Here is an 18,100-nt window from a genome sequence, read left to right as displayed (position 1 = left end):
TGTGTATTTGATTACGCATTTTTATCGATTGTTGCGCGGTATGGTCGATAATCCTGAAATTATCCGGAGCATCGGTCTGTATGTTCCCGATAGCTACCTAAGACAGCGTCGGCATATATTGTTTCACATTCCTATATACAGGACCAACCTGCCGATGCTTACGCCTGTGCTATGTTGAGCAATATCGCATTGGATATTGATCTGTTCCATGTGTCTGAAGGAGTTTTCCGAAGCGGGATTCTTATACATCTTTAACAAGAGTCCTCTTGCTCTCGTTTTTAATGTTAACGCCTTAAATATTTTGTTTGTAATGGATATATCGTAGTCGTACAGGAGAAAGTCACCAACTAACAAAACGTAAAATGTTCAGTAGGGCCGTTTAACCGTTTTTACACTTATGTCATCAATGCAGTTATTCATTTTGAACAAGTCAATATATTATACTTCCAAGTTTAAAATCGTTTCGAGATTTTTTCTAGGCCAACATTAAGCTAGTAAGATGTCAAATAGTCAATAATCGCGTTTTCGTAAAAAATGCATTTGGTCATTTTCTCCTGTATGAGGACGATATGTATCAATTTTTTGAATAAATTGAAAATTGGATATTGTTTCAGATTACGAGTTGGTCCGCTTGCCGGAAGACACGCAGCTGTCGGGCTTCACGCCGCTGATGTACGGCGTGGCCGTGTGCTGGTACGCGCCGCGCGCGCTGGAGCCCGAGGCCGCGCAGCTGGCCGTGCGCGCGCGCGCGCTGCTGTTCCTGGGCACGCAGTTCCTGTGCGGCACGGACCCGCCTGCGCTCGAGAGCCGCCTGTCCGCCGACGGCGTGCCCGAGTACGTCAGCGTCGTGCAGGCGCAGCCGGGCGGCGGCGTCCGGGAGAGAACCAACGTGAGTAGCTCGGAACAATTTATTTATTTGGAAATTTAACAGGACAGTTGTACAATAATGAGTAACAAAAAACAGGTAATTGTAACATTCCATTTACAAAATTTCATAAATGTCGTTAAATATAAATACCTGGAAGAGGGGCGGGAGGAAGAAAAAGGGGAAAAGGGAAAGATCAAAGCTCAAGTTCAAGACGAATTATGTTAAAATCGGGTCATAAATATCGACTTACTATGTACTATGCACGCGATCGCAGTGCTGACAACGTCGAGTAGAACATATCAAAATTCCCATAATTCATCGTTGATCAATTTTGATGAATTAATGAACAAAATGGTATTCATGTTGCCCCTTCTCTCGGGAATCGAACCTGGGACTTTCGGCACGGCGGCCAAACGTGCTAACACCACACTACGGAGGCGGATAGTATATTTGGTGCTACATTATTTCTATATAATAAAATATCAACTGGATAGTTTTTTTCATAAATAATATTTTATTTGATCAGTGACCAGATTTCATCGTTACTGACATCACCAGACTGGCGATGTCGGTAACGACGAAACGCGGTCACAGGTCAAATAGAATATATTTGGAAAAAAATATATAGTTGTCATTTTATTATGTTATATGAAATGCAGTTCCACCAAGAAATGTCACACAAAATTTGAAAGAAAAAAATTGTGTTTATTTTTTATGTGATCAGATGCTAACTATATTTTTGCAAAACAATGTTTTTAGCATGTTCCTTAATTTTAAAACGAATCAAAAATGGTTTCTTGTGTTAACTAAAAAAACTTTTCTTATTACGTTTTAGCAATAACTTTTTAAACGTCTTCTGTTTTTTTGTACCTTTGTATTATGTCATTTGACAGTCTGAGTGATGTTTGCTCACGCAAATACTCTCTTTAAATATTTCTCGATGCATTCCCAGACGTTTGGCGATAATTTCTCGCGATTTTCTCGGGCTCCTCCGGCGGGAACGCTGCTAACCTTCAGGCCGAAGTGCTAAACCTATAACGCATTGCGCAACCATTGAAGGCACCGCCGCACGGTCAGGGTATGTCTTTTTAAAAAGCCATTGCGGTCGGCCGAGCGAGCTCACGAAACTGCTCCATGTTTACGACTTCACAATTCTGTCATGGTTTCTGGTCTGGGGGCAAATTGTTCTCGGCCGGTCCTTTTCTCCATCCTCGCAGCAGGCGCTTTCAATCTCCGAACTTTACTGCCAATTTAAAAAGAGTCTTATTCATAATTTTATTTTTGCTTGATTGTATTTTTTGCGGTGTACCTACATCGTGTATCAAAATATAACTTTGTATAGTTTATTGAACCGTACAAATACCTCTTTTGGTCGAAATAACTTTGATTATTTCGCAATTAATTTGTACAACCTGTTTCCATTATACATAAAGTCATTTAAATAAGAAACTTAGTATAAAAGAGCTATTCAAAAATGGAAAATGGAGGTGTGTAGGTCGGAAATAGATCGCATCATTCGGCCATGCGTATTTGATTGCATGCCTCTGTACAACTTTCTTTCATATAGTTTTATAAGTATTGTAAGAGTAAGTCCGCCTCTGTGGTGTAATGGTTAGCGCTGGAGGTCCCGGGTTTGATTCCCAAGGGATGAGTGAAAATTAATATTAGTGATTTTACACTCGAATATTTATTTCATATTACTCTAAAACGCAGAAGTGATTACCTTACCTACATGTAAGTAACGATCATGATAACAGTGTGTCAATACGATGCAGATCCCTATGCACCATTGAGTGCGGATAAGGGTAAGAAGAAGAAGAAGAATTTAAAGATGTGCCCTCGGTATGGGAAAACTCGGTGAGGCACATTATTGTAATTTGTAATTATGTGTATGATTATGTATAAATAATAAATAAATTGTTACTGGAAGGGAGTTGGAACCCTTTGCCCTCACATTTAAGGGTAATAATAATGAACAATAATTTGGATAATTATAAAGCGCCATTTTCGTAAAATACTACCTCAAGGAGTAATCCAGAATCCCAACCAGTTTCGATCGCAGCTGAACACACATCGATTCCAAATCTCATATCCTTCAAATTAACCTAAAATAAATTAATTTTGTTCGCAGTCAAGCGGAGACTCGGACCTGATGGAGGCCAGCCTGAGCGAGGGGGAGGGGGCTGGTGAGGAGGTGGGGGAGGGGGAGAGGGGGGCGGAGGAGCAGGCGCCCCCGGCCGTGGTGGACTGGGCCGCGTGCGTGGAGGAGGAGGCGGGCGGCGGGGGCGCGGGGGAGGACGAGGCCACCCGGCGCCTGCTGCAGCGCTGGGGCGAGCTGGAGACCAGGAGGAGAGACCTCGAGAGGAGAAGGCAGAAGATGCAGGTGAGCGAGCTGAGCTCTCTTGATAACTGACTATTACTAAAATGTTGCTAATGAACTTACAACTACATTTCAAGGTGATAATGAAAGGATAGAAAACGGTATCAAGAATGTAGTTGCGGAGAGAGAAGTAAGGGTGAAGGCTTTTAATGATTGATCAGGAATCCAACGTGTAATTACTCGTTTTCTTGAATGGTGTTTGACAACCTCTTTTTTTAACATATCGAAATTCTTTTAAAAGCATTTGCGTCCTGTTATTTTCGACAGTCAGCTGATACCAGCTGTTATCTGTCTTTTATCATGTCTACACGATGGCTTTTAATGTTCGATGTATCGAGATTTTTAATTGTTATTAGTTTTATTTATATGTATTTCAAATTTTTTATTGAATAGGGTCAGGAATCATTTTATTTTAAATAATTACTGTTTTATTTTCTGTTAAAATAATAGCTAGAAAATGATATTATGTGATTTGATTTAAAACATTTTTTTATAATTAAGCGCATAAATAATGGTATAGTCTCCCATCATCATATAGGTCACGTAAATCTTGAATTGACCAATTGAAAAGCAAATGTGCCAGAAACAATTCGTGAAATATTGATCATCATCATCATCATCATCATCATCATCATTGGATGAGTATCATACTAAAAAGCGCGCGTTTTGTATAAAATAATATCTTTAAGAAATAGAAGAAGTAATGGTTTCTCTTAGATTTCCCGCCTTTATTTCCTTTCCATAGAATAATATTCTTGTGCAAATGTATTTCGAGTAGGCTGCGAATCGATACGATCGCGCATATTATTAGTGGAAATAGCGTTCACACAGTCAGCGGGCAGCAGTCAGCAGTCCGATGGACTGATTAATCCGTCAGAACGGTGGTCGCACATACTGAGTGCATTTAGCTGACGCAATCGTAGGAACACGTATCGCGATGTCCAGTGATCATGCAGATTGACCGTCTTGCGTTTGCATTTTCCGTCTATTAATACTAAACTAGAATTTTATTTATAGCGCAGGATAATACTAAGTAATGGCTTATTCTAGTCGGATTGCAGGGGTGTCTATCTGTTTGCCGCAATGAATGTATTATACAATGCATATTCTTCACGTTCGTATAATGTTCTCAAAGATGTTATTTAATACTAAAATAATTTTTTCAATTGTGCGATGGGATTCTTGGTTGTGATGTTGTGGTAATGTCCGATACTTCGAGTCCAGAGGTCTGTAGTTCGATCAGCACTTACATTAAATGGTTCCTTAATTCCAAAAACTGGCCGCTTAGGTCTATCTTGGAATGTATTAAAAATTAAAATTTTCTTTACAAAAAAAATAAATTAAAAATACTAGCAGACTAGGGTTATATGCTAGTCTTCATTCCGTTCCGGAGAGTTTTAACCGCAGAGTATGATAAAATTATGAAATTAGTAAAAAAGTTTACATTATTTATTTCATTGAATGTATCACTATGATTTTTATCCTTTTTTACTCCCACCACTTCTGACTTTGACAGTTTTATTTTTTTTGAATTTTCAAAGAGCAAAAAGCAAAAGGATCATAAGCACGCTACACTGAAAGCTTGCCAATGAGGGTATAATTTTGAGCTTTCTTTCGTGAAACGAGTTTTTTTTTAAAATTAGAAATTATATTAAAAATTCTCTTTTATCCAATAGGTCTGATTTGATTTTATTTGATGTCATTTATATGACTTGATTCAAAATCTGTACAGACAGGCGTATTTCAACCGCTTTCATTCGAATTTAATTTAATTTTAATCAACAAATAATTAAAATAGACGTCTTTGTTAATAAAGGGTATTATTAATTTTACCCACTTAACTGGCTCGAAGCACGCTCATAGCGGGGGAGCATTTTCATCTTAAATATAATTTTCGGCGTCCTTTATTACGTAGCCAATTATCGCGATTTTAATATTTTGATCGTGTTGTAAGGCAGTTATGAGTCTTATTCAGAAATCCTCGAGTGTCTACAAAAAAATGGAAAATTAATTACACAATTTAGTATTTCATCATTCTTAATACACGTTAATATTTTTAACAACATATAAAGGAATAATGTAGGAGTTCTAAAAATATTGTGTTGTTATCAATATTGGGTAGAATGGTGAATATTGCACGTGTGTAAAATGATCACGTAACCAGTCTTTGACAGGTCATATGCCTAGTAAAAACCCAAATTTCTTTATCTATGTTTAGATGTCAAAAAAGTTAATACATTGATTTGTTTAATATATGTTGATATATCACCCTCAGGGGTTAAATCCAGTGTTCGAGTGCAATCAAACAAAAGACATATGTAGGTATATTGTTAAAAATCAAGTTAGAAATATATAAATTGAAGTAACGTGTCAGGATTCTTCTAGTAGATGAAAATAAATAAGAAAGAATTCTACGTTGTTATGGTTAGGGAAAGAAAGCTTATCACTTCACCTATAAATACTACATTCAGGAATCAGGCAATATGGGTAGAATGGTCAAAGTCTATTCAATTCAATTCAATTCAATTCAATTTATTCAATAATTAATATATACATTACAAACAAACATTTAAGGCGTATACATTAAAAAAAAAAACAAATTAAAAATTACACAAGAAGACTCTTGTTAAATGTGTAGAAGAATCTCGCTTCGGAAAACTCCTTCGGACACATGGAACAGATCAATATCCAATGTGATATTGTTCAACATAGCGGTAGCTCTTCCTACAGGCATAACCATCGGCAGGTTGGTCCTGTGTATAGGAATGTGAAACAATCTATGCCGACGCTGTCTTAGGTAACTATCGGGAACATACAGACCAATGCTCTGGATAATTTCAGGATTATCGATCATACCGCGGAACAATCGATAAAAATGCGTAATCTAACTGTATAAAGTGGTTACTTAAGCCAATTAATGCCCGATCTTATGCCTTATGAATGCCCAGACTTCCATATTCCTTTTTTGTACAAAGTTGATAAAATAAATGCATTAAAAAAAAATAAATGACTTCATTCAGCTGTTTTTTTCTCTTCATATAGTGAAAGATAAGATGTTAAAAAATATATATTTAGGAATTATTTCATTCGACTTTATTTGTTTGTCATGCATATATTGTGTTAGGGTTTTAATAATACCAAGTTAGTAAGTACCCCACAAATCATTGCTAAGCTAAATTAAATAACACGACTTTAATTACAATGCACATCACGACTGGGGTCATTACTTAATGTTAATTACATTACCAGCCACAAGCCTCGAGTTCCTCAATCTGTTACGTTTAGGTGAACGGTCTTTTCAGGAACATATGATAATACATCAATTATGCAAATACCCTTAATTTTATACATATATACATGCTTTCTCTTCAGTATCAAATAATTGAAATATGGGTTCTTCATATTGTATAAAAAATCTTATTTTCATGCTTGACTGATCACCTTGTTTTCTAATAATAATCAATCGAGATATTCGATACGATGCAACATTGGGTGTAGATTAGGGTTGATAGTAATAATAATAAGCATAATTTATAGAGCTACAAATTCGTAAAATACCACCATTATTAGCGTTTTAAATAAACTGTAAAAATAACTATTAAAAGAAGAAACATTATAAAAATATGTTACTTATTGTTTCGGCATTCACTTTGTGGTAAAACAGGATTAAATTATACATAAAACGCTCGTTTTTTTTTACCACTATTATATTGTTACGACTAGTTCCATCTACGGGTTTTAATATAAAGGACAGATGAAAGATAGATGGAAGTATCTGAAGCTTTCGAAACTAGTCTTAAGAATACAATACTTTTGTGGTGAAAAACAAGTGTTTTCATTTATAATTTAATGATAAAAATACTTGCTTATTTCTATGTTGTCAGACGTATTTAGTTCAAAGTTATTTTAATTGGTAAAGTTAAAAAATAAACTTTTATAATTTGGAAACATGCCGTCGTTACTTGTTCTTTCGCTTCTTGGCAAACTATTCCGACCATTTCTCGTTGCGCGGTCAGTTTTTTCCCGTCGCCTGGAATAATTTCCCGGACTCACGTACCGGGTGCGGAGGCATGTCCCATTTCGCTTTCGCTGCCAAACTTGAACCGGTCCTCTGCCCCATCGGGGGGCCCAGTCACGGATTCCACAGGACCAAAGAAAGTCCTAACTGGATTAAAAGTAAGAGACATGCCTCAAGTTTGGAGATCTACCCCCCCCCTCACCCCTCGACTGTCACGAACCGATCTTATCTAACAAGTTCAACATTGTCCTAGTTATTTTTATACTATTCTGATTTCATTCTCGTTCTCGTCGAATCTTTGAGCTTTTGATAGCCGTAAAAATTCTCAATGTAAAATAAGACGAAAGAAAAAATAAAATGAATTCGGGAAACAAACCCAAGACCTACGGTGGCGGACAATAATAAAATAAATAAATATGTTGACCCGAACATTAAAAAAAATCTTCGAATTGATAATTCTCATCTTAAATATTGATTTGAGAAGAACCAGTAAATGTTATTCGCCGATTACTTAAATGAGAATAAAAACGATCGCTTCGTTCCTTTTGATGAAATAAAACAAGAACTGTTTTGGTGATTCAGAGAGCATCGATCCTGAACCCCAAAAAAAGTATCGGAATTCGGTTTCGGCAGAATTTGAAACGTACAACTTCAGTACCTACTCCATAAACGGCCAGCACTAATGAGACTACTAGCTGCTTGAAATGTATTTTTCTACTGTATTTATAATTATAATTGGGTTTGAAAGTTGTTTGCGCTCACTGATGAGGATTATCCGATAAGTTAGTACAGATACATCTGCATAATAATATCCATAGGAGGATTTTATCCGCCGCAACAGTTACCCGTCGGTAGCTGTTTCATGTATCTCCTAAAAAGCTCCGAGCTTTCACGGGAACATTTCCATTCTGTTTCTGTCGTCTGTATTACCGTGGGATACGAATCTAACATTGCAACGGAAGACTATATTTATAAAAACCCCATCGATAAATAAATATTCTATTGATTTGCCTTCTGAAGAAAAAAATAGTCGTCTTATGGGTAAAGGCATAGAGGAACAAAATAGCACGCTTTAAAATATCGTTGTCGGCTTATTATTATAAATTTTATATGCAGACTATGTGATTTTTTAAAACTATGCTCCGAACTTTTACACCATTTATGCTTTGACATATATAAAGCGCCCTTGAGGTGATTTTTCACTAAAATGGCGCTTTGATTATATAACGAATCAAGTTGTAGTAGAGTAGGCTTGAACTACACCCACCCATTTAGATGAACGTGACAACACTTAGCTTAGAGTGCGAGACACTAATCACGGGACAACATCCCCACTTTTATCTCGTCATTTACTAAAATTATTACTTCGATTGGCGAATAATAATGAATTTTTATCCTTTAAGTAGATGCACAAATCAATCAAACATTGTTTTAAAACGGTTCCGCAATTATTATGATTTGTTAGCGAAGGTTTGTTGGCGTTTCGTTGTTCTTCGCGGGGATATTTGAGTAACGACCGCCAATGGTGCGGAGACGCCTAACGGCCATCCTTCTCCCATGGTTTCTGTCTGCGGATCACGCGGAAATAACGATGTATGGCATAATTTAATTGGACTTAACACACAAATCGTGAGCGCGCTGTAGTACCCACCGAGCCCTTTCTAGGTCAGGGCGACGGCTGCGCGCTATAGGGTTCACCGCGGACTCGCCACTAATGCCTCTTTCTATACGTTGTTTTTCACACAACTTTTGCTTATCAATACCATTTTAATGATTTATTATATGAGGTCTTAACCTATTAATTCTAATAAGGTCCGCTGTGGTGGAAGGTGGCGATGTGGTGCTGGCGCGTCATGCGATATTAATGGCCGAGAGCCGAGCCCTGTGGTCACCCTGTTCTCCCGAGAATGAAATTACTCATTACCAATTGCCAGTCATCGATACGGCGCTCCGTAGTTTGTTTATGTCCATGACCATCTCCTATTCGTGTTGGAACAATATGTTAAACACCAACAGCTAGAGCCGCCGCTCAACCTGTTCCTAGTACTGTATTGTTTCCTGGATGCAAAATGCTGACCTGGTATGGAGGGCGTCCATTATCTTCACGGAAACGTTTCTACGTATTTTTCATGTTGAAGCAACGTATGGTTTTAGAATCCTCGTTATTTTAATAAAAATCGAATGGATTTACTTTTCTAGATGTTGCATTTTGATTGCGAAGCGGTATTTTCATTAATCTGCAATATCGTTTTAAATATTTAAACTGTATTTGTAAGATTCTAGTACTAAATTATGAAAAAAAAATATTTTAAACGTAAGGAAATAGGAAACGTCTTATAATAATTTTAAAACTGACGACACAATCGTTATCCCGTGACCTTGCCATGTATCGGGACTGGAGATTGCAGGGATTATTATCCGTACGATGTGTTATGCATTTTTGCCATATGTCATTTGCTAAAGCTAACAATTCTTTAAGTCATGGTCCTTTAATGATATCCCAAAACGCACAGTGGCTTTACAGCGGCATGATATCCTAAAACCAATAACGAAACAAACGCCGTGAAAATCTAAGAAATTGTTTCTCTTTAGTTCACAATTTACTCTAAAACACCCTGAAGATAAAGCTCTTTTTGGTCAAATTACCGAAATTTTGTTCAACCCGCGTTTTTAAGTCATAATAGCGCAGTTGTTAAACTGGCGTAAAACTTTTTATTTTATCAGTTTGAACGTCTCCTTATTATCCAGATCGCTGTTTATTCTGCTCACGTTTTAGATCAGGTTCAAATGTCGCAGCTTCGTGTCGCGTGTCCGTTTATCCATCTAGTTTAGCTGTTGTCGCTCCGCTCTCGGCGGGTGATGGTAACTGGGTCATTCTCTCGGCGCCAGCTTCTCTCGACTCCCGCCCCGTTGACCCTATTCTCAACTAGATCGCGATAGACGGCCCGCAAAAAAACTGTTTGGACAAGTGCTGCTATAAGCGGCGCGCCTCTAGGAGGCTGGTCCGAGAGTAACGCTACAGGTCACCAAACAAAGCAGGCCCGGGTCAAGATGGATGGGACTCATAATACAATTACGGGCCGGTGTCGATAAATGCTTTGTCTCGGTCGCTTTGGAAATATGGTGCAGATAAATCTGCCGGACGGACATGTTTATAGATTCTAGCTGTTCCGCGATGGGACTCGGAGATAGTCCGGATGAAACAGATCGATGCTTTCTTTCCAAGATAGAAGTGTTCATGTCCGATTTGTAACAAAGGTATCTTATTATTGGCGGTATTCAGCAATGGTGTTAAAATGACATTGTTAAGAAAAGTTCAGTTAAAAATCATCATTTTCTCTAGTTGAAACTAAAAAGTAACTCTATTGCGCCGCTTCCCCGCAGGGGTAGGCAGAGAGAATAAAACGTCATACCAATGTCTTTGCAAACAAACTTCGCCTATTTCACATTCATACATCTTGTATATACCCGCCGTACAAATGTATTTTTTTTTCTCTAGTTATTATGTGCTAAATAATATTTTTATTATATTTCCCCATTTTGATTCTTGACCACCATTGGATAATAATAATTTTATTCTCTCAATATATTGAACATTTATGGCCCTCATGCGAGACAGTGAAAATGACAGCTAACAGATAGCTATTGTCATCGGTTAAAAATAGAGTAACAGGACGAGATTGTGTTCAGAATAATTCGGTCGTGTTAAAAATCTGTAGTTGTATGCCATTAGAGAATACGAACAAATGCTAACTAACTAACTCTTCGGTCCATGAATTCCATTTCCCAATAAGTAGGTCTCGGAAAGACACACTTACAATACGAAATTTATCGCATCATTCAAAGCTTATTACTGTAAAATTCAATTGCCTTTTTATGTGTGTATAATAATAGCAATATGTATTCAATTCTAACATACCTCTATTCCTTCTTAAGTTTTTCGAATTATTCGTAATGAGTTTAATCATTTTTTAAATCCGTTTTTTTTAATATCTCAACATAGATGAAAAATTATACAAATAAAAAAAAGTATATAACGGGCTTTCAACTCGTCATAGGATCACTTTATTTATACACGTATTACACTCATTCCACTCATGATTGACAACCACATTACAAATTTTGTTGGAACTCGTAAAATGTCATACTCTTATAATTAACGCGTCGATTCTTGTATGAGTTCTCAGCAGCATTGGTGAATTTGAGTAAGCTTATTATTTAGCGACCCTTATTTTACTTGTATGCACGAATCAATTTCATTGTTTAACCAGCAAATTCTTTGCCCTTGTATTGGTAAGATCTAGTCAAGCCCCTTGAAGATCTAGTGAAGATGCGCATTATTAGATATGCATTTCTTTAATAATCCGTTAACACCGGATAAATTGATGGACCTTTCGTCGGACAAGGAGAGAATCATCGATGAGTTGCTGATCCATAGATTCACTAATATATTGTGTATCGAGGAACGTTGGAAAATTTTACTATTAACTAACTAACCATCACGTATCTTACAGCAGGGGTATGCAGAGAGAATAGAACGCGACACCAATCCGTCTTTGCCAAAGATGTTCGCCTATTCCACATCCATGCATCTCTTCATACATACACGCCAATTATTCCGTCTCTTGACAAGTATTTTATTATGGAATCTCTTTTCCTGGCGATACATTTTTTTAAATACCACTTTTTTAGCTATTCGCTCGACAATTGATTCGCGAATCAATGAATTGAGATCCGGTCACTGAATTAATGTAAATGAACGGGTCATTAGGATCTGGTATTTCACAAACGATCCACGCCTGCTATAGTGGCGCGCTTGGCCGCATACCAGCTCACGAAATGAGGCTCTCGTGTTAATCTAGCTGATCCGAGTACGCTTTTAGATCAAAACGGATATCATACTTGTTACGATAAGCTTTATTTATTGGCGCACATCTAATAATACCCCGTGTAAAGTCACCCGACTCGACTTGCTACATTCTTGCTGGGGTCCTTTCTCTCGAGAATGCTGTAGTTAGTATAGCAGATACTTTCGTCTATACTCTAAGCCCTAGATCTAGATTCAAGATCACAGATTTAGGTTTATCTTGTCTGAATATTATTTTTCGTACAGCATTTAAATCCGTGTGAATTGGACAAACTTGGTTGCCAAACTAATACCGTTATAATCTTCTTTAAAATCACTGAAAGTATTATTATTATATAATAATAATGTCCACCGGTTTCAAAGCAAACAGTTTCATCGTCATGACTAATTGATATTTAAAAAAAATATTATTAAGTTGTATAATAAGATATATAGTAATTAAAGAAAACACTTTGTTTTTTACCACTTTAAAGACTACATACATACTACATACTACTAGAAGTTTAACTTCTGAAACATGTAGTCTTTAATAAAAACTCAAGTGGTAAAAAACAAAGTGTTTTCTTTAATTATTGTAACATGTCTTACCACAAAGTTAATGCCGAAACAATAAATAAATATATATAGTGATTTGAAATATTTTAGTTATTTTGTCTGTTATAAAATGGAAAATCGATAAATATTGAATATTAAATATTGACGATATTTTTTCATTAGCAAGTTTGCAATCGTGTTGTCGGCCTAGCTAGGGGAAGTTTCCGTTATAAGTCAGAAAAAAAAACAATTCTTAAATACAAATGAAACCTTTTGAACTGAACAAATCAAATTTTGTAAAAGTCCTTATTTTTTTGGTCTTTAAGTAATACCTAAGGCAACAAATGTAATTAATTTTGAATATATGATGACAAGCAGTGGGGTGCACAGAGAATTAATTTGGGTAGGCAGTAGAAGTAGGTAGTAAGGTAAGCTAGGTAGGTACTACTTAGTAAGGTAGGGTACTACTTAGTAAGGTAGGGTACTGGTTGCGTTTTTATATGTCACGCGGGTAAGTTAGGATACGCTCTGCTTTTCTGCTTATATGGAATGCACGCCCCTGATAGCAGGATGATTAGTCCTACTTTCCGGATGCATGTATATAGGGATAATATGTTTGATAGGATGCAGATAACGCAAGTGAAAGGGCTCAGAGCGAAGAACATTACTGGTACACCACTGAATATCCGAGACATACATATTTCTTATAACTCGGTGCACCATTTAGTTGGTAATGAATTCAGGTATCTATCCATAGCGATCGGTTGTTGTTAGCTTGTAGCGTAGGAACGGTAGCCGGACCGATTATGACGTATCGGGCGGTGTATCGGACATAAACATCCGCCCCCGGGCCGCGAATCCGACACCGCCGCCGTGAATTACGACCCATTCATATTATCACGGGGTGGTGGGCCTCTAGAGACACACACGTCCAACGTTCTACAGGTACCAATAAGATAGAATTCGAATCGCTCGCGTACTCCGGAGGGTCTAATTATAAAGCATCTTGTATTTAACCTTTGTGTGCATAATAGCGTGTACGCCAAGATGTCATTTTGCTGTCGTCATATTTCCATTTATTTGTGATTATTTGATGTATAAAATTGACTACATGAATACAAACATATTAGTATGGATGTTCTAAATGCGTCATCTGTGCAAAAAATCACTCTTCACAAAAATATTAACAGTTTTATACTTCTCGTTATTAAATACGTGAATCTGTTTTCTTTCGACACAGTTAGATAATATCATAAATCTTGCTCTTATTTATATTGTTAATAATGCAATTGATGACTTTGGGATAAAAAACACAAATTTCACGTGACTCATTCTTACGCTAGACAGTAAAAATTAAATATTTTTGTTAATATATCCCAGCATATTTTTTTACATCTGATATGAGGGACATACTATTGCAAAAATCCTTTCTATAGTTGTGTTAAATCAAAAGTAAGGAATCTAAAAATGAAACAAAATTATAAATAAATTGAGTATATTTTACCTTGTTTGTTTTATTATTGGCAAACAGTGTTCGATTACTTGTGGGTCTTATTTTTTTGTCCAAACGATATAAATGACGTTACTTTTTTTTGCACATTGACATATTTTTTGCGTTATACGTATCTCATTGAGAAAATTATATGAAACGGCTGAAACACTACTATGTATCCTTGGAACTCTAACTGTCCATACTATCATTCTTCATTAGTTTTATCTACCTCTCTCCCCTCTACTTCTTATCTGATTCTTCTTTCTTTGCCTTCCTTGTTTTCATGATTTTTTAATTTTATTAATTTGTTCATTCACGCTGTGATTAATTGTATTTTTTTGTACTTATTTACAAAAAATGTCTGTTCTCTGATTTGAAACGGCTGTAAAAGGTTTAATCTTTAACCAGTATTACTAGTATGTTTTTGTTGAGAGAATTTAAAATAAAATTGTTACCTATGATTCGTCGTTTACTTGATACTTAACGAATAATTTGATGAGAAAATTTATGACTCGGAAGATAAAAAAGTGCTCCTTCACAATTATGATTATAGCTATCTCGAATCGTTTTGCGTTGAACTGATTAATTTATAAATAAGATATGAGTTTTCCTATGTAGAGTGGGTAATGGTGCTTCATTTCGATTCAGTGCAGGTACGCCATAGAATCAAGATGTGAAACTTCATCTCGGCTATAAATAGTCCGCGTAATAACTACGTAAACATTACGGCACTCTTAACACCGTCGGATGATTTACATGGCACGAATAAATTGCTTTTAAGTGCACCTATGTATTTAATAACAATTAATTTGCCATACCCATTAGAAACTTCATACGCGTATCATCGAACGTGGCATTTAGTTTCACAACCCGAGATACGCGAGCTTACTTACCTTACTTAGTATTATCGTATATCGGAGAGCTACGCAAACATCCGAAAACTGGAAGATATTTTTATGTTACAAAGCTCAAATAAATCCGACCGAAGAACCCAGAAATTTATCGGAAAATATTATATGAAATATTTGAGTTGCGAGGAAAAGAGAGCTAAGACCTATATATGTGTACGAGATGTTTGTCAGCGTGTTATATTTATTAAATCGGTATCTTGACGGGTATCGAAACGTAATATTTAAATTTTTGTTTATTCCACCAACTATTTGCTTAAAAATAATATGTTTATAAAATTGGTCGCAAATAATAAAAAAACAATACCGTATATCAAATTTCCTCAACGCCTTACCCTTTAAATACTGTTTTTTCAATTTCATTGATATGTATTGTATGAAGAACATTTAAAATAAATATGATAAAATTTAATTCGCGTAATCTTAAAAAAAAATATTAAAAAAAAATATTCGTAAAAAGATAGCGAGTTTATGGTAAAAATAAATACATAGGTACTAAAATATTTTTTCAAAATACAGTAAAACACAATACAGTTCAGCTGATTACAGAGCTTAAGTAGCAATATCATTTCACTATTCCCTTAATAGTAAAATAAGTCAATAAACCGCTTACTGATGTGTGCTCGTATAGGGGAAGTGTATTAGGCGCAAAGTGATCCTCGAGCCCGCTCCGTTTGCTCGTACGGAGATGGATGGACTTGGCAGCGATCCCGACGCAATCACCTCGCCATATGCTCCCCGGCCCTTGATCTAACCTCCCGGCCCGCCTATCCTTCCACGTTAGACCCCGTTAGCTGTGTGTATTTTTGCATTCCGCTCGAATCCATCTCCTGCGGGGGTGATAAATCAACGTCCGGGCCGGCAAGTTCCGCAGACCGAATCTTATTAAATCACCGGCGTCCGCGCATTACCATACTTCCGAATCGCTCAGTTTTCAGTTATTCGTCAGGATAACGGAATCGGATCTGGCTGACGAACTGATCCAACTAACTACTAATCCCTTACACTGGGGCACATATAGAATATTTGGTGGTGGTTTTACAAACTTGTCCTTAATTACATAGATTGGCAGTGGCAGGGATATTGAAGGTTTTTACATGTAAATTCACAAATTTGTTTCACATGTTCTTAGTTCATAAAACTAAAAACAAAAAAATTCTTTGCAAGAGAAGGTCTGTAAGGAATTCTATGCTTCTGTATCAGATCGGGGAATGCGGTGGGACAGCTTTCAATATTCGTAAGAATTTGAACCCAACCTTCGTTACTGTTCGATACGCCGATGTTTCTGACAAATATCATTCCCGTTTAGTTCGTAGAAAATTCGCACGATTAATATACATACATTTACGTAGGCGCTGCTCCGTCGGAGTTGGTTCGTTTGGGATTTTGCACACGCTTCATTATTGCAGGGCATAAAAATCAGTCATTGTGTCCCGCATAGTGGCACACGGCGAGCTCGCAGCGAGCGCACAGCACACGCGCGTGATCATCCATACGTATTAACACTCTGCATCCCCGACGTAATTTGACAAATCAATGAGAGTTCGTTCTTCGGACAAATGCACCAGTTGGCCAAATATCAAAACACTGAACGACTGGTTTTTAACATAGCGAATTTCTTTCAAACACATCCACGACTTGCCATTCCATGTTCAGCTGATATCTTTGATTTCGTTAGATGGCTTTCAATGTTCGATATATTTAAAGAGTAAAATTATAAATAAAAATATGGTAAATAAATAGAAGTTAATATATGAACACACTATTTCATAAAACAATAACTGGGGTCAAAACATATTAGCGCGTCATATTTTTCATTTTGAGAGTTAACATAAACATAATAAAAAAGACAACCTTTTCTTGCGCAACCTTGACAAATAGAAAAACATAAATTGTACGGATATTTTTTTTGGAAATTGCGATAAATGCAACGGATGGCAACTGCATTCGCTATCTGTTTTTGACACATGTGTGTGTTGAGCGACGAAAATTTTCTAGAGAATATGATATTTTTATTACTGGATGATGTAGGATACAGGGGGTAAGAAACAGGCTAATATATTTTTTGTATGAACCTTAGTTACAATGTTAAATTTTAAAACCAGTTATGTATTTAAGAAGGTCCCTTATTAGTCACACAGTTCTAGATGCCTGTATAATAATAATAAAAAAAAACAGTTTTCTTCATCTAGTCAACCAAGTATGACTTTATCTCGGAAGACGGGTAGGAAGGTTTTGATGCGTCAATTCTTGTTTAAATAATTATCGCTCGGGAGTAAGTAGAGCCAGTCAACGATTGACATTATTGGCAGTTCTCGCCGCTGACGGACGCTAAATGGATAATTACGCCGTGTGCACATCCTGCGCCCGGATCCCGGTGGCTCCAGGGTAGGTGCAGCGAGGGGGTAGGTGCCAAGGGTCGTCCTGTCGTCCAGTCGTCCTGCTGGCGATGCCTGGCCGCAGATACTAGACGCGATCCTGGATTGTGATGTCTGTCGCTCCATTCGCTGTGTACCGGTTTACAAGTCCCGAGTCCCACATCTACGACTTACGATAAAGACGTTTTTCGTTCTCGGTTAAATAATATTGTTGGAAGTGGACGCGAGGAGCACTATTTTTGTTTTTCTTTGAGTGGGGAATACACGCATTTAGATTTTTTTAAGGGGGTGTCCTGAATCAGAATGTTAAAAAAAGATTTTTTTTTCAATTTATTTATTATTGTTTGAATCGACAGATAAACTATCTAAATATATATATATATATATATATATATATATATATATAATATATATACATATATATATACATATATATATATACATATATATATATATACATATATATATATACATATATATATATACATATATATACATACATATATATACATATATATATATACATATATATATATACATATATATACATACATATATATACATATATATATATACATATATATATACATATATATATTACATATATATATACATATATATATACATATATATATACATATATATATATACATAA

At 36.3% G+C, this 18,100-nt stretch overlaps 1 protein-coding gene across 1 annotated transcript in view; it reads left to right on the top strand.

Moving 5' to 3' along the window:
• The window catches only part of LOC148300237 (uncharacterized), a 104,529-nt gene extending 94,333 nt beyond the window's left edge, over positions 1-10,196 (top strand). Inside the window, exons 18-21 of the mRNA XM_088275064.1 lie at positions 615-889; positions 3,000-3,251; positions 7,265-7,424; positions 10,063-10,196. Of these exons, the coding sequence (XP_088131190.1) occupies positions 615-889; positions 3,000-3,251; positions 7,265-7,424; positions 10,063-10,196 (821 nt within the window). The remainder of the gene's footprint in view (positions 1-614; positions 890-2,999; positions 3,252-7,264; positions 7,425-10,062) is intronic.
• The last annotated feature ends 7,904 nt before the right edge of the window (positions 10,197-18,100 follow it).

This window comes from Brachycentrus maculatus, unplaced genomic scaffold (genome assembly GCF_059751285.1).
Source record: "Brachycentrus maculatus isolate JH-2025_06_01 unplaced genomic scaffold, ASM5975128v1 h1tg000778l, whole genome shotgun sequence".
Taxonomy (NCBI): Eukaryota; Metazoa; Arthropoda; class Insecta; order Trichoptera; family Brachycentridae; genus Brachycentrus; species Brachycentrus maculatus.
The sequence above is the reverse complement of the archived record's forward strand: the minus strand, read 5'-3'. Positions and strand labels throughout refer to the sequence as shown.